Raw genomic sequence first — 21,184 nt, 5'->3', positions numbered from 1 at the left:
TACAGGGTGAAAATTAGATTCATTTATGTGGCCAGGCAGGTGTTCAGGAACAAGTATTTTCTTCCTTCAGAAAGGATTTGTAGATCTTTAAGTTCTGTACCCCTGAGGCAATACTCAGGTGTCTGGGGGAGTGGATGAGATGGTCCAGCTGCCTACCTGGGCGATGGCCCATTTGACCATGGGTCCACAGGCCAGGGAGGCGCGGTTGACCTGCTCGTAGTTGTAGCTGGGGTTGGACATGTAGTTCTTCTTCATCTTCTCTCGGATGGAGTCACTGCAGGGGGTAGAGGTGAGAGGTCAGCACATCCGTACGGACACATGCTCACCAATCATCACAATTGCGCCCGATGTGGAAAAGAAAAAGGGGTACAGACAGTCTCTTGATGTTAGGAAGGGGGTGGAAGGAGAGAGTGAAGTCGTGTATTTCGAATTATGAGGAGGTGGAGTAAGAAAGTGAAGACTTATTCTGTCAAGACATAGTTTAGTTTAAAACTAAACTAATCAAATTCCTATGGCTGGAGATTCCAACAAGCCATCTGCTCATCAGGTTTGGACAGCGTGCCATGATTCCGGACAGAGAATCAAACAAGTTAGAACCAGCAGAGAAGACAATCCCATCAAGATTTTTTCCCTCAAAGGCCAAATCGATAGCCTACAAATCAAGCAGTAATCAAAACAGCAAAATCGATCAATTTGTTGATTGATTTGATATATCACGGGCCATCCGGGGCTTTGTAAGTAAGCCAGCGGGCCAAGGTCAAGTCTACCTCATTTCCTCTGAGGAGAAGTTCACTATGCTGCTGATGAAGTTGTCACTGATAATAACTTGTCTGATCTTTTTCCAGTCATTGGTCTCCTCCCCCAGCAGCAGGCAGATGGACTCTAGAGCCAGCTTGACGGCCGCAGGGGGGTTGGTCATGGAGCGCACCTCCACCAAGTGCTGCTTCTTTATAGAGCTCACCGCTAGGAGGGGGGGGGGGGGGGTGAGGTAGGGGGGGAGGAGTGAGGAGGCAGGATGAAGGAAAGAGGATGGAGAGACAGGCAGAAATGGAGAGAAAGAAGGGGGGGGGGGGAGGGGAGAGAGACTTTTTAAATATATGAACCAACTACGTGCAGGTGTTCACCTGATCTCATCGGCTGAGAAGTTGACGATGGTGGGGATAAAGTTCTCCCTCATGATGATGGAGCGGATCTGCTTCCAGTCCGTGGTGCTCTCCCCCAGTAGCAGGCAGATGCTCTCCAGAGCCAGCTTCACTGCCCCGGGGGGGTTGGCCATGGAGCGCACCTCCACCAGGTGCTGCTTCTTAATGGACTTCACAGCTACACTCCACCACCGCCACACGGGGCAGGAGGAGGAGGAAGGTGGTTGGGGAGGTGAGGAAAAGACAGGCAGAGAGGTTAACAGACAGAAAAAGAGGAAGACTTCATGGATGCCAGTAAAGTCCTGGAGACTGAGGGAAAACCTGGGTTTTAAAATGGAAATATTCAAGAAAGGGAGTCAATTCATCTCAGGGAAGAGAAACGAGGGGTGAGGATCTCTCGTCACTTGCTCCATGGTCAACGCTCAACAGCAAGTTACAACAGACGTCCTGTATAACAAACAATAAATGCTTTTTTTTGTTACCGTACCAATATCTGTACATTAAAGCTGAATGTTGAAAAGGAGGTGATACTGCTCTGAGGCGTATGGCAGGGGGAATGTTGCGAGTGATAAGGGAGAGGTTGTTGTACCGTTCTGGGCCTCTATGACAGCAGGCTCCACCTGGTCCAGGTCCTCTTTTACACTCAGCTGTTTGTCTTTGATCTTTTCCTGTTGCTTGTACACCGATTCCTGGATCTCCTGACTCATCACCTAGATTCACCACACAAACCAAGTGTGAGGGGACAGACCTGCCGTGGTTCTGACAGGACGTACCGTGGTGTGTGTGTGTGTACCTTCTTCTTCTCTGCTTCCTGCTGGTCTTTGACCATCTTCTTCAGCTTGTCATTGGCTGCCGCGTTCTTCACCTCCAGCTCCTGACTCTTTATTCGCAGGTCACGACGTAGCTCCTCCACCTATCAAAACGCAGAGGACAGGAGGGAGGGATGGGGCGGGGCATTAGAAAAACACAATACCCCAAAAACGTAACTCTGGGCCTTTTCTATGCAAATCTGTATTTGCGTATTAGATAACGCGGTGCGCGGCAGGGAGCTGCTGTACCTGGTCCACCGTCTCCTTGATCTTGCGCAGGCCGACGTTCAGGTGCATCTGCTGCTCCTCCAGCTCGCTGCGCTTCTCGTTGAACAGGTTGGCGTAGTGGTTGATGAAGTCCAGGTAGTGGCGGGGCGTGATGGCCATGGTGCGCCCGCCGCGCTTCGCCAGGCGGTTGTTAGCCTGCGGGGGGTGGGGGGGGGGGGTGGGGGTGCGGTGAGGAAATGTTGTTGTAGGAATGCGGTGGTACTGCAGCTGTAAGACAGGTGTGTGTGTTTGTGTAAAGATGTTGGTGTCTGCTCAACACTTGCGTCCAAACAGCTGGTGTGAACAGCAAGCCGTCCGTGTTTGAAAGGAGGCGGGTGAGGGTACCTGGTGCAGCGTCTGGTGGACGAACACGCAGCCGTTGACGATGGCCTCGCGGTGAGTGGGCGGCTGAGGCAGCTTGTCGTACACGATGGGCATGTAGTCTGGCACCTTGTAGTTGGGCTTCTCCAGGTCCATCTTGCTGGTGAACTCCTTCCCCACCTGGTACAGGGCCTCCGTGGACCAGTCACCGAACCAGTTCAACACACACCTGAGGAGGTCCGCCGTTAGGTTAGAGAATATGTGTGGAACCAGGTGACTGCGTGTGTGTGTGACCGTGTGTGTGTGTGTGTATGAGACAGCGTGTGTGTGAGTGTGTGTGCGTGTACCTGTTGAACAGGGCAGGGGAGGTGGCGGCGCGGTCCTTGAGGCCCTCTGAGGAGGGATTCATGGTGAACACCACGTGCAGGTTCCTGATGACCTGACTGGTGAACCACTTGTAGAGCTCCTCGTGGGTGTCCAGCATCAGACCCTCCTTCTGGGCCCCCTCCTTGCACTGGGTCATCAGGGTGGCATACTCATCGCCCTCAAACAGCCCTGGCACCTGGGGGGGGGGGGGGGGAGGAGTGGGGGAGAGACAGAGGGAGAAGAGAGGGAGAAGAGAGGGAAAGGGAGAGAAAAAAAGGAGAGGGGGGGGACAGAGGAAGAGGTACATTAGAATACAAATGGTAGAACTCAAAACAACACATTCCAATAGAGTACTAAGTCGTGCATAATGTTCCGTTGTTGAGACTTATCTGCTCTAAGGTGTGACCTCACGTGACAGAGTGCGTTACCTCTCCGTTGGCCAGCAGTGTGTTCATGCGCTCCAGGAAGCCCGAATCCAGCACGTTGGACTCGTCCATGATGAAGGCGATCTTCTCGTTCTTACAGCCAGAGCGACGCAGCACTGTACGCAGGTCCTCGTCAAAGTCCTCGCCTGTGTACTTCCTGTGCACCTGCACACACACACACACGTCAGATCCTCACTCCAACACTTCTCATCAGACATCTGGTCACATGGTTGACACCGTGCCACGCGTTAGTCTATCCCATCCCCCAACATCGGTCCTTCTACACGGTTGCACTGCACCCTGGGTAACCGTGTTCCCAGCCCCTGCCTACCTTGATCTGGTAGACGCTGAGGCCGTTCATCCAGGCCACGAAGCGGGACAGGGTGGTCTTGCCCGCACCGCTCACCCCGATCAGCAGCAGGTGACCCTGGGGCTGACGGAAGATCCTGGAGGAGACAACAGCTGTGTTTAGATGGCTGAGCGGTTAGGGAGTCGGCCTAGTAATCCGAAGGTTGTTGGTTCGATTCCCGGCCGTGCCAAATGACTTCACCCTACTTGCCTCGTGGGGAATGTCCCTGTACTTACTGTAAGTCGCTCTGGATAAAAGCGTCTGCTAAATGACTAAATGTAAATGTGTTCAGCAGTGAAGACACCACAGGCTGGGAGCTCTACAGTACAGCAACCAGGTTTGCTAAGGCTTGCACCCAAGAAAATTAGCGATTCCCCCCCCCCTCATAGGAAGGTTAAAACCCCTCTGGTTTTTGTTTGTCACTGGATAAACACATGGCGAGGGGCGAGTCGGACGAATAAAAGAAGCCCAGTGGTCCTTGTTCACCTGTCGATCCTCAGGACGTGATCCAGCACCTCGTTGAAGAGCACCAGAGGAACGTCCAGCTCCTCCTCGTAGAAGACCTTCAGCCTGGCCTTCACATAGTCCCTCAGCTCCTCCTGCTCCACTGGGATGTAATCCTGCACAGGGGAGACACCGTGAGCCATCGCAAACCAACGCAGCCCGCACAGGATCAAATGCACAGCATAACGCACGCAGTAGGCTTTGATAAAGCAGCCGTCAGACCTTAGACAGCCAGTTGCTGTAGAGGATGGGTCTGTTGAGCCCCTTCTCCTTGTCGATGTTGGGGAAGTGTTTGAGAGCCACCATGTCGATGTTCTCGTCAGTCCATCTCCTCTCCTCGTCCTCCACCAGTCTGCAGGCACAACAGCAGGCCTCAAACACCATACAACATACGCCAACTCAAACAAGGGCCCATCCCTCCCTGTTTCTCCACCCTTCCTCCGGTGTCTCTTCCCCCCCTGCCCACCTGTCCTGGAACAGTCGGAGGGCCTCGTGGGCCCAGATGCGGATCAGGCCCTCCACAGGCAGCGTCTCCAGGGGCCGCAGGGCCTCAAAGATGCCCCTGACCCAGCGGGTCATCTCTCTGGGGGAGTAGATGTAGTGGGGCTGGGTGTCCTGGGTGAAACGCTCCTGGAGAGAGAGCCAGAACAGAGAGAGATGAGATTAAAATTGATGACATCCCGAGAGTCCTGTGTGTCAGGATTCCCCATGGTAACAGCTTGGTGTGGGTGCAGAGGGGTAAGGCCGAAGCTTGAAAGTGTGTGTGTGTGAGAGTGTGTGTGTGGAACCAGTGCAGTATTCATGTGGGAAAAGGGTGTTCTGGTGGTACCTGAGACATGGTGTAGAACTCCACCATGGCAGCGGTGAGGGGCTCGGCATAGGTGCGGAGTGACGGGATGAGGCGAAGCATGGCGCGGTTGAACGTTCCGTAGATCTGGGTGAGGGAGGCGGGGCCGGGGTAGTCCACATACACCACCGGAACGTGGCGCAAGAACCTAAGAAGAACAACAACACCATTGCAGTCAATCACCAGAGTCAGAACCAGAATCAAACCAGATTCAGACAGGATTGTTACTGGATTGTGATCTTTCAGAGCAGCGGGGGTTGGGGAGTTCCAGGGAGGTATTTGTACCTGTGTGTGAGGGGCTTTCTGCCTGGGTCAGTAGGGGGGTTACAAGCTCCAACAAACTGGATCCTCTCCAGTTTCACCCAGGTCTGGTCTGAGGTCCGGTAGAACCCACCATGCTCCACCATCTACACACACAGACGGAGGCTTAGAACCAACACGCACTTGGAATGACAGGACTACTCAGGAATGACAGGACTACTCAGGAATGACAGGACTACTCAGGAATGACAGGACTACTCAAAAACACAGGCTGACATAGCTCAGTGGTAGAGCATCTGACTGCGGATCCACATGTCCCGTATTCAGGCTGACTGTTTGCGTGCCGTGCACGTCGTCTATGCTGTCGTCCCTCTCACCTGTCGCAGGAAGGAGATGACCCTTTGGGTTCCGTACTTGTCCATGTCGGGCAGGTTGATCTCGTCGCAGAACAGCACCAGCCACTTGCCCAGCTGGACGGGGGCCAGCACCACCCCGTTGGGCGTGCGGCGGTACTCACAGTAGTGGTCAAAAGTCTTCAGCAGCAGCTCCGGGGTGGTGGCGCTGGAGAAGTTCAGACCCACCACCTGAGGAGAATAGATAAGTAGGGATTAAAACGGAGTTCTTCAGACCCTGGACTTGCCCCAGAATCCCCCACTGACAGCAGCGTGTTTATCAGGCCACCCTCACCTCCATATCAGGCAGGGCTCGGAGAGCACTGAAGAGGGTCATGGTCTTGCCGGAGCCGGGAGGTCCACACAGCACCAGGGGCTTGTGCTCGGCCAGCCAGGTGTAGAGCAGGGCCTCGTGGCGAACCGTGTCCAGCGTGGGCACCACCACGTCGGGGGACGCCACCTTGTGAGTCTCCACCTCAATCTGGGGCACCTTGCCCTGCCAGGACTGCCACTCGCCAGAGATGCACACCTGGAGGGAAGAGGAGGGAAAGGAGTGAGAGAATAATTTATTTTTATTTTACATTTCTTTATTCTGTCTGTAGAAGTTCCTGGGGGTTCTCAAGCTACATGAAGTGCCATGTCTGGTGTGGAGAGGCAGGACTTACCTCATAGTCTATGATTGGCACGTTGGGTGCAGAAGGGAGAGGCACGGTGGTGATGCGTCGGATGTATTCGCCAAGCTCCGCCCTCATTTTCAGACGTCCATCGCCAGAGAAGGACCAGAGCACGGCGTAGATGAGATACCTCTGGAGACGGGAGAGGAGGGTCAACTAGGGTCTGTGTGTGTGTGTGTGTGTGTGTGGAGACGGTCAGTAGAGGAATGGGTCACCTGGGATCTGTGTGTGTGTGCGTGTGCGTCTCACCTGCATGTATCTCTCCAGCTGGTCTATGGGCATGGGGAAATCGGGGTGGTTGTTGTTGTAGAGGGCCACGTTCCTGCAGGCCTGGTGCAGCATGGAGAACAGCGAGCCCATGCAGCGCAGCCGCGTGAAGTCCATGATGTGCTCCATCTTGGAGGCGTGCTCCAGGGCCTTGATGACCAGGCCGGTGGAGGTGAAGTAGGGCTGCAAGATGGCTGCCGAGTCCCGTTGGATCTAAAAGGCAGAAATGAGACAAAATTGAGATTTTTTGTCCCCTCAAAACAGCTGTAGTCAGGTTCAGAGGGCAGAAGTGGAGATCGTTGGGAACTTCTGTCGTTTTTGGCTTTGAGTATTCAAACGTGCCAACTGTTCTTGAAAGGCGGGATACTAAAGCTGGAACAGCAATCCAATCAGAGAGGAGGATGGACCAGAGGGTTAGAGGTCACAAGACCCACCTGCAGCATGGGGGAGGCGGCCTCGTCTCCCTCGTCCTCCGTCCCCTTCCTCATGCGGCCGGCCTCATCCTCTCCCTCGTCCAATGGGATGCTGCGAAGGCGAGCCAGGAAGTGGTTGAAGACCATGTCGGTGCTGAGGACGTCCTCGCTGAACCAGACCATGCCGCAACGTGACACGGTGGCCAGGGTGGCGTACTTCAGGTCCTGCACCTCGAACATGACACGCACCTGGAGAAACACGGCAACACAACAAAAAAAACTCTCTCAGTGACCCCATTTTGGACTTGAAATGGACTCAGAAGTCGAGCATGCATGTTGTGTGTCGTCGTGGTGACTGTGTCGTCGTGGTGACGGTGGTCGTACGTTAGGCGGCAGGCTGAGGCGCTCTCCGTTGGGAAGGGTGAGCAACTTGTTGTCGTCCAGGACAGAGTTGAGGTTCTCCACCCATTCAGGATCCACGTCTCCGTCGAAGATGATCCACTGACGCTTCTGCAGCTCGCCACGCACGTTGTCAATGATCCTGGAGGACACGGACCAATTAGGAGAAGAACCTTCCGGAAGTGCGTGCTCTCATTTCCTACATGTATGGGTTGAGACTAGGGTGCATAATGTGGGTTAAGACTAGGGTGTATGATGTATGACGTGTCATGTGTGTTTGACGTCAGTGTTTCCCAAAATATAAATCCCATTCTGTGGGAAACACTGGACATGAATAACGTGCGTATGACTGTTCGTACTTCCTGAGGATGTGTTTAACGTGCGTATGACTGTTCGTACTTCCTGAGGATGTGTATAACGTGCGTATGACTGTTCGTACTTCCTGAGGATGTGTATAACGTGCGTACGACTGTTCGTACTTCCTGAGGATGTGTATAACGTGCGTATGACTGTTCGTACTTCCTGAGGATGTGTTTAACGTGCGTATGACTGTTCGTACTTCCTGAGGATGTGTATAACGTGCGTATGACTGTTCGTACTTCCTGAGGATGTGTTTAACGTGCGTATGACTGTTCGTACTTCCTGAGGATGTGTATAACGTGCGTATGACTGTTCGTACTTCCTGAGGATGTGTGTGAAGAGGCCATCGGTCCACTCGCGAGTGTTGGGGTCCAGGGTTCCATACAGGTGGTCCTTGCTGATGGCTTTGGGGTCGATGATATGAGCGACCCCCTCCAGCCCCTCCAGCCTCTCCAGGGCCTTAAGCAGCACACGCCAGGCCATGGTCTTCCCACTTCCAGACGGGCCCACCATCATCAGACCGTGGTTGATCTGAGTGATCTGGTACAACTGCAGCACCTGCGAGGGGAAGGACACACAGGGATTACAAGACGGCCGGAGGAAAACACCAAAGAAGGGTACTGAAGATCACTGCTGTTGCCTGTCGCTTATATTTTCTATAATCGATAACATGTTGTTTATACCATGTTTCTTTATTGTCCATTTGATTGGATTTGTGTTGTGCGTTACAGCACTTTGTGTTTCACCTTGAATTTTAAAGTGCTTTATAAATACATATTGCTTGCTCACTGTGTTTCCTCCATCTGTGGCATGTCACTCGTATGTCCCTTTGGAGGAAAGCGTGTCAGACGTACCTTCTCCACCCACATGCTGCCCACGTCGTCCCCGTCTCCGTAGGTCATGTACATCTCAGCGCACACCTTCTTCAGCTCCTCCCTCAGCGCCGTCATCTCCCCACGCATGTACTGCACCCCGGGGAACACGTCCGACAGCAGCGAGAACAGCAGGGGGATGTCCTCCGCCACCAGCTTGGGCACCATGGTCTCACATACACTCTGGATCAGGATCTGGAGAGGATGGGGTGGTGTTAGTGTAACTGGGAGTCTGGAGGAAGTAGCAATCGGATCACGCGCTACCCTACGTGATCCATACAGTCCTGAAACATACACATGCTACCTTGGGTTATCTGTTATCAAGGGCAGCCTCTCTCAAGGTTTATTTGTGTCGTTTTTTGTTTTTTTTACACTTGCCTGAATTCTGTGCTATACAAGTTCTTCAGTTATGCGCTGGTTCCCTTACCTCCTGTTCCGGCAGGTTCTCTGCAATCTCGTTTTCATCGACATTCTCCCCCCGCTCGCGCTTCTCCCTTTTGATCTTCTGGATGCGCTCGCGCTTCACGTTGCCTGCGCTCACAAGCACGCTCTTCAGGGCTCGCAAGCCAAAGTCGTAGTGGCTCTGAGACGACAGCTGCTCGTCACACAGCCTGGTGGGTAAGATAGGGGAGAGGTGACTTTTAACGATACGCTGTGGCTGAACGATGGCCTGAATAAAGTTGAGCCAATCTTCCAGTTTAACTCATGTGGAACTATCCGGAATGATTAATGAGGGTTATGAACCCCTCAAACTCATTTTTTCCCCCCAAAGCCCCAAACGTATGCTTCCTGTGTATCTATCTGGCCAGACGTACTTGAAGAAGGGCACTATCTTTTTGGCGAGTATCTCAGCGGTGCGGAAGCCCTGGGAGTAGAGCATGACCTGGGCGATGAGCTGGCGGTCAGGCTTGGTCATGGCCAGACTCCTGAAGAGCTTCTTCAAGTTGTCGGGCAGGTTGGAGCGTCCGGCGTAGCCAGGGTTCATGGTGATGAAGATGGCCATGTCTGGACTCACCTTCACCTGCTTGTTCAGCAGCTCACAGGTGATGGGTGCACCTAGGGAGTAGGTAGGCACACGATGTCAGGTTGCTGCTTAGGGTTAAACATAGGGTCGTGACCAAGGAAGTGTGTATCCCAGAAAGGGTATATACACCATGTAGTGTTGCACGTTAGCCAGTGTGGGAGCACGTACTTCGGTCTCTGTTGACGTTGCTGTGCTCTCTCAAGGCCACCTGGATGTACTGGACCTGCTGGGACACGGCCGACAGCATCCGCTCCTCCAGACGGTTGAACTCGTCAAAGCAGCCCCAGGCACCCACCTGGCACAACCCCACGAAGATACGACCCATCGCCTGCACCACGGGAGGACCGCAACACAACTCAACACTTCATACTATTTCAACGTTTTTTTCGGCAGTCAACATGTGTACACCACAGCACTGCATGTGTGTGTGTGTCAGTGCTTCTGGAGTTTCTTGATAGTTTCAGCCATGTGCGGATACACATGTTTTGCTGGGGTGTGTACCTGGAAGTCAAAGGTCTCATCACAGTTGAAGACCAGGACAAAGCGACCCAGCTGGTGGCCCAATGCCTTCACAGACTCGGTCTTCCCAGTACCAGCCGGCCCTGCGCAGCAATGACAACAACTGTCAACATCAACACCAGCAAAACTAGCAGTCGAGAGGAGTCCAAATCTTCTGTGTGTGTGTGTGTGTCTCTCTGTGTAGTTCCCGTTCTTTACCGAAGGGGGAGCCCCCGAGACGAGCCTCCAGGGCCTGGGTCATGGTCAGGTAACAGCGGTCAGTCAGGGGGGTCTGGACCAGCTTGTCCTGCACCCCCAGGTACTCAAAGCCGTAGTTGAACTTGGCGTTGGCCATCTGGATGGAAAGCTGCTGCAGGACGTCGGTCTGCTTGGGGTCGAAGTAGAAGCGCATCTGGCTGAGCCACTCAAAGGACTTGGGCTGGTCGATATTGTTCTTGATCAGCGCCCGGGTCACATCCCTCTGGTGCACCAGCTCTGTGATCTGGGGGGGAGAGGGGGAGAGAGAGGAATACGGTCACGACAACAGTCATACTGTGAACCTGAACCCCCCAGAGAGAGAAGGTCCTTCCAGCGTACCAGGTGCTCCAGCTTCCTCCTGCGGAGGGGAGGCTGCTCCATCAGCACCGTGTCGGCCAGCACGTTCAGGGTCGCCTCCACGTTGCTCTGCACTTCCTGCATGGGGCTCATGTCGCTGCCCCCGGAGATGGTGGTCAAGGCAGCCTCCACGTTCTCAGACCAGGCGATCTGGGCCGACAGCACCACCAGCTGAGCCTGGGGGGGTGGAGCGAGGAGGAGGTAGGAGGTTAGACCGAGAGGACGAAAAAGGTTATTAAAAAGGTAGATCCAGAATAGAAGGGTGTTCAAAATCCATATTTTGTCACTTAACTAAATGGTTAACACGATTGGTTTACCAAGCAAGTACAGACAAGGCTTTTTATACTACATCCAAACATTAGACAAAACTAGCTGATCTTACCTGGTAGCGATCAATCCAGTTGATGTAGGCTGCCAGGTCAATGGTTCCCTTGTTGAAGGCTGTCACCTCAGTGACGGACTCTGCCAGCAGCTTGGCCAGCGTCACCCTCATCTCCTTCTCCACCAGGGTCAGCCACTCGTTGATCTTGGGATGTTCCGTGATGGAAACTGGGGTCTTGTACAGGATCTCCTCGCCCTCACGAGATGAGATCCCCAGAACCACAGTGTTGTCCTCGTTCAGCAGGATGGAGGAGACGCCGGCAAACATCTTCTTGAAGTGCTTCTGAAGCTTGGGCACGTTCTTGCTGTTGCCGATGATTTCTAACAGATCCTCGTCTCCCACGAAGTAGAACCTGGAGAGGAGAGGTGGATGGAGGGATTAACCCATTATTACCATGTTAGATGTGTGTGTGTGTCTAATAAGGTAAAAGACCTCTTTCTCCAGGTGTGTGTGTGTTACCTGGGGAAGGATGACCTCTCTCTCTCCAGGTACTCTCCCAAAGCCTTCTGTATCTTGCCCAGCAGGTCGGCCAGCCTCTCCAGCGACCTCTGAACCCCCTGGATGTTCAACACGTCCATCACCAGCGGAGACTTGGTCACCTTCTTCATCAGAGCCAGGAACTCTGTGCTGATGCTGCAGCGCAGAAGGGGGGCCGGGGGTAGATGTGGGGGAAAAAGATTAAATGAAACGAATGCCTTCCATGCCAGGTAGTTTCCTGTTACGACACTAGCTGGCCAGAAAGAAAGCCATTTCCTCCCCAACCACTGTGTTAGAATAACAGTTGAAGTAGGAGTCTCATTTTTAAGACTCTGGTTCCTCCTCTCACCTCGAGAACCTCTGGGTCTCGACAGGCAGCAGGTGTTTGATGTCGGCGCTGCCGGTGAAGATCCCCTCCAGGTAGACCCAGCGACGCTGCACGTCGATCCACACGTCGAACAAAGCCATGATTCGGTTCAGCTTGTCCTCCCAGCTCAGAGCGTCCTCCTCAAACACCTGAGGACAGACGAGAGGGTGTGTGGGTTACCGTGGTCCCCATCTGGCGGTGATACAGCGTCAAGCAGCATGCCTGTGTCTGCGCTCCAGATGTGCGTGGTACTGTGTGTGCGCGGGCGCGTGGGGGGGTCAAACCTACCTTGTAGTAAGGCGACAGCTTCATGGCAGACACGCTGTTGATGTGCTCCTTGACCTTGTTGAAGAGGTCGTCCCAGCCACGGATCAGACGGCACTTGTTCTGGTAGTTGACCAGGTCCAGCTCGTACGAGTTCCACACCTCGCGGATCTATGGAGAGCACAGACGCCGTCAGAATGTGGGTGTGGAGGGGGGGGCGGTGCTGGACCTGCAGCACCTGCATCGAGTGCTCCTACAAGTGGGGGTGTAAGGTGTTGTGAACATTCACCTGCTTAAGGAACTCCTCCAGGGCCATCTCTCCCTGGGCCACCAGCAGAACGTCCTTCACCACCATCTCGTTCTTCTGCAGGTCAATATCCCAGACCTGGCCCAGGGTCAGCTCGGAGAGCACCCAGTTCACGTGCAGACGCTTCATCAGCTGCTTCCAGTGACGGTCCTTCAGGGCCTCGGACTTCAGCTCGATCACCAGCATGTTGATCTGAGGCACAGGGGGAGAGGGCCACACGGGTGAGCAGATTAAATATCGGCTTGTGGGGAAAAAAATGGATGTCAAGTGGGGGTTGCGTCGCAAGACCTTTCCTTGGCTTCATATTGTTTGTTCCTGAGGGGAAAAGGAGAGCCATGGCGAGAGAGTGAGTCTCACCTTCATGTATCCCTTGAGCAGCCTCTGGACGTACTCGTAGGAGGCGTACTGCCTCAGCCTGGCTGGGAAGTTCTTCAGCTGGTTCAGCAGGCCATCCAGACTCTGACGCAGCTGCAACCAGACACACACTCAGACACTTAGACGACTCAAAACATACTGAAGGGGGTTGATGTGTCAGCCGGCTGAAGGGGGTTGATGTGTTAACCGGCTGAAGGGGGTTGTACCTTGCGAGGCTGGACAGACACCCAGGTCTGCTCCTTCATCTGGTCGATCTGCTCCCACACCTTCGACAGCTCAGACCACACCCCCTTCAGGTCCTGCAGTTCCTCTAGCGCCACCTACAGGATGAGAGAGAAACACACACACCAGACGTCAGGACTCTGGGGATGTGCTAACCATTCCTGCACCCTCTAAGAACACGTATGTGAGAGTGTTGTGAGCGTACCTGCACCCTCTCCTCGCTGCCACTGAGCAGACCGGTGTCCGTGAGCTCCAGGGCCTCCTTGGCGCGGGCACACTTCTCCCGGTCATCCTTCAGACGACCAAACTTCCCCTCGTAGATCGTCAGGGACTGGAGGGCCTCCTCTGGACGCAGACTCCCCTAGTGGATGGGAAGGAAAATAACAGTTAATGCTCACATAAATGTCATGAATTAAGTAGTTATACAATCAGGCGGGTGATAGGCCTATACGGGCTCCGTCTCTCTTACAGCGACTGGTTTGGTCTTCTCCCAGTCGGTGAGCAGATCGGTGGTGCGATTCTCAACAGCGCGGTCTTCCTGGACGATCTTCATCTGCAGGTTGGCGACCTGCTGCTGGATCGCAGTGTCCTTCCTCTTCATGATGTCACTGAAGGCGCCCCATTCGCCCTCAATGTTGTCAATGTAGAGCCAGGACGGCGGGAACTGGAAGCGCTGCTTCTCCAGCAGGCGTTGGCCGTTACGGAACAGCTGCAGATGAAATAGGAAACCCCCAAAGGTTGTCAAAAACATGGGAGAACATGTCCAACAGTTGTTGGACAATAAAAGGGTACACACCCCAGGTGCATTTGGGGGTGGACATATGCATGTTAGTGTACAGCACTCACGTCCACATTCTTCTCAAACTGCTTGATCTTGCGTTTGAGAGTCTGGACGTAGGTGATGAAGGTGACAGCGTCTGAGGTGCTGGCCGTGTCCACAGAGTGCTGCTCCAGCTCTTGACGGGACTAATGGAAGGCAGAGAAAACAGGGAAAATATGAGACCAGAGAACTTTAGGGACCATAACACACTTGTAGTCCTATATTCAGAGCTTGTGTCCTTGTCCCATGTGTAGGGCTCGAAATGAACGGCGTCACGATGAAAAAGATGTCTGCGACAGTTCAACACAGACTTAGGGACGACTGCGGAACGATAGACCATAATAATAATATAAAATGCATACACCAGTGGTTCAACACGTTTAAACGCAAGGCGGTTGAAACATATCATCACATTTAGAATCATTGGAAACTTTTTTTTCCCCAAGGCTGGTTACCTTGGAGATCTGTGAGTGGAAGTCCTGCATGTTCTGTCCCAGCATCTGACCAAAACGGCTGAGGACTTCCTTGTGCCATGAGTCGTACTTCAAGTTCACCTTGGACTGGACCTGGAAACACACACACAAACATGGGTGAGAAGAAGGAAATAGAGGACAGGAAGAGCAGGTAAAGGAGGAGAGCGTTTTTTGAAGTTGTGGAGAGGAAGTTCAGGATGTTACCTTGCCGTAGTCAATGACTACAGGGCCAAACTCCTTGCGAGTCTCAGCGTTGTCGAAGGTCCCACGGGCCTTGCGGATCTGCACCAGCAGAGCCTGCCACTTGGTCAGGTCCTCTCCCAGGCGGTTGTAGATGTTCTCAGCCTGCATGTCCCACAGGCACTGGTACTGCAGCCACACCTGGAGGAGGAGTGCACAGGAGGGAGGAACATGTTGTTACACAAACACTCCTTTATACAAATACACATCCCCCAGTATCTGAGGTATGCTCTGACTTTCAGGTACAGAAGCCCATACAATCCTGTCCTCAACCAGCACACAGACCTAGGTGATTAGAGCTCCACAGTTACTGTTCTTGCCCGAATCTAGTGATACATGCATCATCTATCTTTACTCTGTGTCTAGTTACCCGTGCAGGCCTAAAGGACCTTACCTTGACATACTGCTCCACCTCGTTGACGTTGTCTTTGACGGAGTTATACGCCTCCTCCAGAGCAGCCGGACCATCAGGCATCCTGGTCAGAGCGTTCCTGTAGAACCTCTCCTCCTCAGACAACTCGTAGTGGACGCCCACCTGGTCGAAACAAGCGCTGCAGCGGTTACCCATCTACTAGAACATTCCAAAGTAGTCCAGGCCAGCAGGTTCAGATGTCAACACTGCCACCACATGTCTTGTCCAATTTCCTAATGACCGTTTGAGGGACTCGTGGTAACAGAAAAAGATAGCTTTCTCATGTGGTTCAATGCGAAGGCTGTGCGTCTATCAGCTGCACAGCATCATACCTGGTATCTCTGGCTCTGGATGCGAGGCAGAGACAGGATCACCATCTTCCAGGCGAACATCTCCTGGTAGAGCTTGTAGCGACAGTCCTCGATGGGAGGGTTCAGGTAGATCACCTGGTTGGTGATGCGCAGCTCATGGACCACGTTCTGCCGACAGGGGGGGGGGAAACCTCAGAGTTAAAACCCAGTCACACTGAGGGGCTGGGAGGTTAGAATCAGACACACAACAACAACAACCTCATTCCAATCAGGTGGGAAGAAAAAAGTGATCGTTGTGACATTCAACACCGGCCTCCATCAGGACCTCCATCCAGGCCCACCTTGATCTTAGGCTCTCCCCCGGGCTTGTGGCTGACTTGCGGAGCCTCGGTGTCCATGTCCACATCAGCCTTGTCCTCCATCTGGCCCCGCAGCACCTGCGTCCACGCCCTCAGACCTGCCTGCAGACGCACTCCCAGGATACGCTCGATCTAGACAGGGTAAAAGAGCCACGGGTCAATCTTTTACTTAACTAAAAGCCTCACACCTACTCATGCATTTCTCTCCATCTGTAATTGACAACGCAAATCTTTTTTTTTTCTTCATATCAACCCCATTGGGTAGGGGGATACATGCCAAAGTTGTTTCTAAATACAGACCTCAATGTCCAACTTGTTGACCCAGATGGGCAGATTGGAATACGAGTGAAGATTGAGGTCATCCACGGCCTTCTGGACGCGGTTCAGAATCTCTGAGAAGGTCTTGTGCTCATACATGCAAGTGTCCAGAGATCGGACTTCAAGGTCAATCTTCTCCTCAATCAACAGAAGGTCATCCACCTGGAACAAAACAGAAAAGCACACAGTTATAACAAGAGATATAGGCAAATCGTTTTTCAACAAACAGGGTACTAATTATGGAAACATCTCCATATAGGTTAGAATATGATTTAGACATTCTTTTGACTGGTTGATCATTAGGCCTTAAGAGTTCCCGACCTTCTCCTGGAAGTTGAAGACGGTCTCCGCCAGCCTCTGGACATAGGGGTCCAGCTTGTAGGACTCCCAGACCAGAGCGATGCCTTCGGTAACCAGCGCCTGGACCTCCTTCTTCAGCCCGGCCACCAGCAGAGAGATGGAGATGCGCTCCTCGACCTTCTCGCAAGTGCGCTCGTACGTGCGCACGCTCTCTATGAGAGAGATGGCAAAGGGGTAGAGCTGGTTGGCCTGGTGGGCCTTGTTGACGATGGCGAGGGGCACACGGAAGCTCAGCCACTTCAGGTTCCGCACTTCCTTCGACAGCGTGATGATCTCCGGCAGGAAGTTGACCTTCAACTTGAGCATGTTTCCGGTGCGGCCGCGGGCCCGGCTGCTCTCGATGGTGAAGATGCGTCCCGACACCCCCAGGTTGCGCTGCTGCACCTTGCGGGCCCAGTCGTCGAAGATCTCCTGGGTGTTGAGCTTGGCTCTGAAGCTGTCTCCATCCTGCTTCAGTTTCAGGCCCTCCACGTGGTTCTCCCAGCCTTTCCCCAGCACGTCCTCCACACGCTTCATGTAGGCAGTCAGCTGGCGGTCGATCTGCTTGGCCCAGATGATGGAGCCGGACACGGGCGGCAAGTCGCGGACGTGGCTCATCTTACAGGACTGGCTCTGGGGGTACTGGACCTTGAACTTGTCATGGAGCGACTCGATGTCGTCCTTGACGCGCTGGATCAGCTGAGTTTGGTACTCGCGGATGGCGCCCCGGATGTGCGGACGGACGAACAGCGCGTTGAAGCGGGAGAAAATGCGGAACATCTCGTTGGCGTTCTTGGCCGTGCCCAGCTGGTCGCGCAGACGGGCGGTGATGCGGGTCTCCACGCGGTCGATGCGCTCGTCGTAGCGCTTCATGGCGGCCTCCCAGGCCTCCACTCCCTCCTTGGACACGTCCAGGCCGTCCACCTCCTTCACGTTCTCGTACGCCAGGTTCACCTCTTCAATGGCATTGGCGTCTGCTGCGTCAAAGAGGACCTCCGTGACCTTCAAGTCTGGAGTTTCAACAGGCTCTCCGGGGGTGTGCTGGGGCACAGCCGACACCTGGGGGAGAGGGACGCGAGTCAGATTGTGATAGGAAAGGAAGGAACGAGGAGAATCAGAAAGGGATCTATTTGCCATGAAAGTTTGCACAGACAAGGAATTTGCTTTGGCAGGAAGGTGCATACAATAAACATATAGGAATCTTACATTTAAATATGTGGTCTAACTATACTAAGAGGTCATAAACTAGCAATACTAGGAGGAAAGATATCAGCAATGGCCTACGGTCAGACATGAAGGTACAACACAGTGGTAAAATGAGAAGGCTTAATGCTTTGTTGCTATGAATCAACACTGTAGGTCCAGATCTGATGCTGGCTCAGATAAGAACGAAGAGATAAGGATTGAATAAGGCTGTGTTTGTGTGTTTCTGACCTGGGGGCGGAGCACGCGCACGATGACGGCTCTCAGCTGCTCATGCTGCCTGCGGAAACGCCTCATGTGATCCAGGCGCGCCTGCAGCTTCCTGTGGGCGGGGCTGAGGCGCCAGACCATTTTCAGGTTCTCCTCCCTCTTCCTCTTGACAATGTCCCTCAGCAGCACCTGCAGCTTCTCGTACTCATCCTCCCAGGTCTGGAACACCTCGAAGCACGCTACCATCACCTAAGAAGGGGGGAGAGACAGAGAGAGAGAGAGAAAGAGAGAGAGAGGTTAGCCACATTCACAGGCAAGGGAGAGTTGGCTAAGCAGTGTAACCAGGTACAAAGTAATGACACTTGGCCTTTCGGCTGACAACACAGCTCACCCACCTTCTCAAATTCCTCGTAGGCCACATGCATGAGTTTCCTGGTCCCCAGAACCTTGAGCAGCTGAGAGCTGAGGTCCCTGGATATGGCCTCAACCAGACGCAGCGCCCTCTGGATGGGGTACTTAGTATTACGGATCTTCCTCAGGTGGGTAAAGATGGCCACCAGCGCCTGGCGGATCTTGTCCAGTTCGGTAGCAGAGAGCAGGTCATTGAGGGGAAAGTCCTTCATCAAGGGGTTGTAGTCATTGACAGTCTCCACTGCTTGCTTCAGACCTGACAAGGTAGGGGAGACACATCATTATGAAACACTTTAGTTTACGTATAACAAATAGTTAGGCAGCAGAGTCATTCTTGATCATGTGTGTTATGTGTACGACCATGCGTGCGTCTCTGTGAGAGTGTGAGAAAGCGTCTCATTCTCACCAGTGTCAGTGTCGAAGCTGACGGTGGCGTGGAAGCGTTTGCCGTGCTTGAGGATATCTAGGGTCAGCAGAACCTCCGGGCTCTCCCTCTTCTCCTGGATGCGGTTCAGAGCACGCTCCAAGTTCAGCCAGAAGCTGATCTCCTGCAGGGCGGTGCCTGAGGCAGGGTCACGGTCCAGCTTAGTCACCTGAGGGTGGAATACAAAAATGAGGATGATGCGAAACAGTCACAAAAACTTTCCACGACCTCTCAGAATCAGAAGCGTTTTTTTTATTGCCATGTACTGTGGCAGGAAGGTGCACACAATGACATAAACGGATATACATTTTTGAAAAGTTGAAAAAAAAGAATGTATAAATACAATTTTTAAGTCTAATACTAAAGAGCTATCTCTTTCAACACACTCTCTCTGGTTCTGTACCTTCTGGATCTCCCTAATCCAGCGGTTAACGCCAGACTGCAGCTGGTTCAGGAAGGTGGGGTCCTCCACCTTGTCGCCAAAGTCTTGGACCTTGGGTTTGTCTCCACGCTCGTAGCTCTGCTTGGCGATGTTGGTAATGATGGGGTGGATCAGAAGACTGATCTCTGGGATCTCAATGTTCTGCTGCAGGTGAAGGAGACCCATCTCCAGCTCCGCAATCTTCTTTTCCACCGAGGGAGCCATCTTGTCCCCATCCCTAAGACACACAGACACAGCATCAGTAAAAAAGAAAAGAAAAAAAAATGTCTGTAAAAGAAATGAATAAGACTGAATACCAAGTGTTCCAGCCATAATTGATTGAATTGATTCTATGCCAGTCGTACCTGTCGGCCTTGCCAGACTCACGAATGTAGGACTTGAAGAAGGGTGCGACAGCATTGCTGATGAAGGAATGTAAGGTCTCGTAGGGAGAGTCTTCACTCAGGGTCAGCACGCGCACCTGGGTGGAGATGGGCTTGTCAGCATCAATCACCCCCGTCCGCTTGATGAAGGCCAGGCTGAGGAAGAATCAAACATCCCGCATCGTCATTTACAATCTGCTGTGTCACTGCTTGTACAATGTCTGCTGAGGCAAAAACACATTATCTTTATTTATTTACGTGCAATCGAGTACGCGTGACATCCAATCTCAACATGGATGACACAGCTTTGTTGGTTTGTGAATTAGGCAATGACTGTCTACCTGTTGGACTTAAGGCCATAGTGGATGTCGATGTTTATGTTGTAGGAGATGCACTCCTTCTCCTCCTCACCTTCATCCCCCACATCCTCTGAAAGACAGATACAGAAACATGAAGCTGCACACTGCAAATAAAGGCGACAGAACTTGAGTTGAACCAATAATTATCAAGTTGCACACAGTATTAATCATATACTGTATTATTATTAGGCCTCCAAGTGCATGACAGTGCTTTCCAGGAGATGACTCTGCCCCTCCCTGCCAGATGATGTCATTTGTGCAGCTGATCAACATCAGCTGACCAATCCCTCCACTGCCGCATTGCCTGCAGAGGCCACAATTGATCGTTTTAAGTTTAACTAGCTGGCGCAAATACCCTGACTGTGCAGTTCATCTCTGAAGTCATGCAAACCCAGTGTAAATAAACAGAAGGAAATTCATTCAGCTAGTCACCGTGCCAGAGGAAAGGCCACACGAGAATAACAAAGGTTTCATTGAAAGCATGATATTCACATGATTCAAAAACTGGGATACGATACAACGACGAGGCATTTGCCCTTGCTAGTAAACGCTTACTCTGTTCTAAAAGTATTGTGCTCTCCGTTAGTATTGGTTGTTAAACTACTTAGCTAATAGTAGTTACATTTTACCAGCGGACTACATTTAAAAAAGGAAAACAAGCCACTTAACAAGAAAGGCCAATTTACTTTATACGCAAGACTTAACAATCACCAACTTCCGTGCTAACTGATTCGTTTGGTTAACTAGTCTGATTAGTGAGCTGGCCCAGCGTGTTAGTACCTCCAAACGTTAGGCTACTGTTGCTAGCTAACAAATTCATCGTTTCCTCAAGCTAAGTACCTTGCTAGTGTTGACACTGACCTTTAAGTGTGCTTCTCTCAACTAGAATGGTCTGAATTTGAGGATCTGAGAGGAATTTTCTCATCTGCTCCACAGAGCTCTTCTCCTCCAGGGCGGTTTCCAGGGAGGCCGGAGCCTCGCCGCCATCTTCCAGGAGCAAAGGGACAAGTTTACGAATATGCTTCTGCAACACAGAAGTATCGGCAACCGTCTGCACGGCTGCAGACACCTCCATGGTGCCAGAGCTATCGTCCCCTCCGCCGCTGTCGGACATTTTCCGAGAGTGTGAACAACAATCGGTCGTAGACTGGACAGTGAACAAAGAAACGGGGTGTCTGGTTGCTGGCGCACCCAATAGTGATGTGTCAGTGCTGCCGATGATGCGATGCGGATGCAAGTTCTGTCAAAAGCAATGGTCAAAAGCCACAGCCCATAAATGCAAGCAAGGCATGTTGGAACTTG

The 21,184-nt window shown here is 52.6% G+C and overlaps 1 protein-coding gene across 2 annotated transcripts in view; it reads right to left on the bottom strand.

Moving 5' to 3' along the window:
* dync1h1 (dynein, cytoplasmic 1, heavy chain 1) overlaps positions 1 to 21,113 on the bottom strand; it is a 29,701-nt gene extending 8,588 nt beyond the window's left edge. The window contains exons 1-52 of one of the 2 annotated variants that reach the window (XM_047018338.1): positions 20,744 to 21,113; positions 19,865 to 19,952; positions 19,506 to 19,679; positions 19,123 to 19,378; positions 18,702 to 18,888; positions 18,280 to 18,551; positions 17,906 to 18,133; positions 16,454 to 17,530; positions 16,115 to 16,294; positions 15,797 to 15,946; positions 15,477 to 15,623; positions 15,127 to 15,267; positions 14,697 to 14,873; positions 14,475 to 14,585; positions 14,046 to 14,165; positions 13,669 to 13,908; positions 13,405 to 13,560; positions 13,184 to 13,297; positions 12,960 to 13,070; positions 12,585 to 12,794; positions 12,320 to 12,466; positions 12,014 to 12,180; positions 11,647 to 11,820; positions 11,188 to 11,539; positions 10,788 to 10,982; positions 10,410 to 10,692; positions 10,194 to 10,294; positions 9,861 to 10,020; positions 9,484 to 9,724; positions 9,096 to 9,279; positions 8,651 to 8,863; positions 8,116 to 8,354; positions 7,422 to 7,578; positions 7,059 to 7,286; positions 6,607 to 6,837; positions 6,349 to 6,489; positions 5,979 to 6,212; positions 5,669 to 5,875; positions 5,316 to 5,437; positions 5,013 to 5,178; positions 4,650 to 4,813; positions 4,406 to 4,535; positions 4,166 to 4,299; positions 3,662 to 3,776; positions 3,334 to 3,495; positions 2,887 to 3,101; positions 2,564 to 2,768; positions 2,201 to 2,374; positions 1,936 to 2,055; positions 1,732 to 1,852; positions 1,125 to 1,320; positions 157 to 274 (exon numbers count right to left, since the gene is read on the bottom strand). In XM_047018338.1, coding sequence (XP_046874294.1) covers positions 157 to 274; positions 1,125 to 1,320; positions 1,732 to 1,852; positions 1,936 to 2,055; positions 2,201 to 2,374; positions 2,564 to 2,768; positions 2,887 to 3,101; positions 3,334 to 3,495; positions 3,662 to 3,776; positions 4,166 to 4,299; positions 4,406 to 4,535; positions 4,650 to 4,813; positions 5,013 to 5,178; positions 5,316 to 5,437; positions 5,669 to 5,875; positions 5,979 to 6,212; positions 6,349 to 6,489; positions 6,607 to 6,837; positions 7,059 to 7,286; positions 7,422 to 7,578; positions 8,116 to 8,354; positions 8,651 to 8,863; positions 9,096 to 9,279; positions 9,484 to 9,724; positions 9,861 to 10,020; positions 10,194 to 10,294; positions 10,410 to 10,692; positions 10,788 to 10,982; positions 11,188 to 11,539; positions 11,647 to 11,820; positions 12,014 to 12,180; positions 12,320 to 12,466; positions 12,585 to 12,794; positions 12,960 to 13,070; positions 13,184 to 13,297; positions 13,405 to 13,560; positions 13,669 to 13,908; positions 14,046 to 14,165; positions 14,475 to 14,585; positions 14,697 to 14,873; positions 15,127 to 15,267; positions 15,477 to 15,623; positions 15,797 to 15,946; positions 16,115 to 16,294; positions 16,454 to 17,530; positions 17,906 to 18,133; positions 18,280 to 18,551; positions 18,702 to 18,888; positions 19,123 to 19,378; positions 19,506 to 19,679; positions 19,865 to 19,952; positions 20,744 to 20,996 — 10,188 coding nt within the window. In that variant the 5' untranslated portion in view covers positions 20,997 to 21,113. Of the gene's footprint in view, positions 1 to 156; positions 275 to 767; positions 964 to 1,124; positions 1,321 to 1,731; positions 1,853 to 1,935; positions 2,056 to 2,200; positions 2,375 to 2,563; positions 2,769 to 2,886; positions 3,102 to 3,333; positions 3,496 to 3,661; positions 3,777 to 4,165; positions 4,300 to 4,405; positions 4,536 to 4,649; positions 4,814 to 5,012; positions 5,179 to 5,315; positions 5,438 to 5,668; positions 5,876 to 5,978; positions 6,213 to 6,348; positions 6,490 to 6,606; positions 6,838 to 7,058; positions 7,287 to 7,421; positions 7,579 to 8,115; positions 8,355 to 8,650; positions 8,864 to 9,095; positions 9,280 to 9,483; positions 9,725 to 9,860; positions 10,021 to 10,193; positions 10,295 to 10,409; positions 10,693 to 10,787; positions 10,983 to 11,187; positions 11,540 to 11,646; positions 11,821 to 12,013; positions 12,181 to 12,319; positions 12,467 to 12,584; positions 12,795 to 12,959; positions 13,071 to 13,183; positions 13,298 to 13,404; positions 13,561 to 13,668; positions 13,909 to 14,045; positions 14,166 to 14,474; positions 14,586 to 14,696; positions 14,874 to 15,126; positions 15,268 to 15,476; positions 15,624 to 15,796; positions 15,947 to 16,114; positions 16,295 to 16,453; positions 17,531 to 17,905; positions 18,134 to 18,279; positions 18,552 to 18,701; positions 18,889 to 19,122; positions 19,379 to 19,505; positions 19,680 to 19,864; positions 19,953 to 20,743 lie in introns of both variants that reach the window. The other variant, XM_047018339.1, reaches the window with a different exon arrangement.
* Positions 21,114 to 21,184: the final 71 nt, after the last annotated feature.

The sequence above is a fragment of the Hypomesus transpacificus genome, chromosome 3 (genome assembly GCF_021917145.1).
Source record: "Hypomesus transpacificus isolate Combined female chromosome 3, fHypTra1, whole genome shotgun sequence".
Lineage (NCBI taxonomy): Eukaryota > Metazoa > Chordata > Actinopteri > Osmeriformes > Osmeridae > Hypomesus > Hypomesus transpacificus.
The sequence above is the reverse complement of the archived record's forward strand: the minus strand, read 5'-3'. Positions and strand labels throughout refer to the sequence as shown.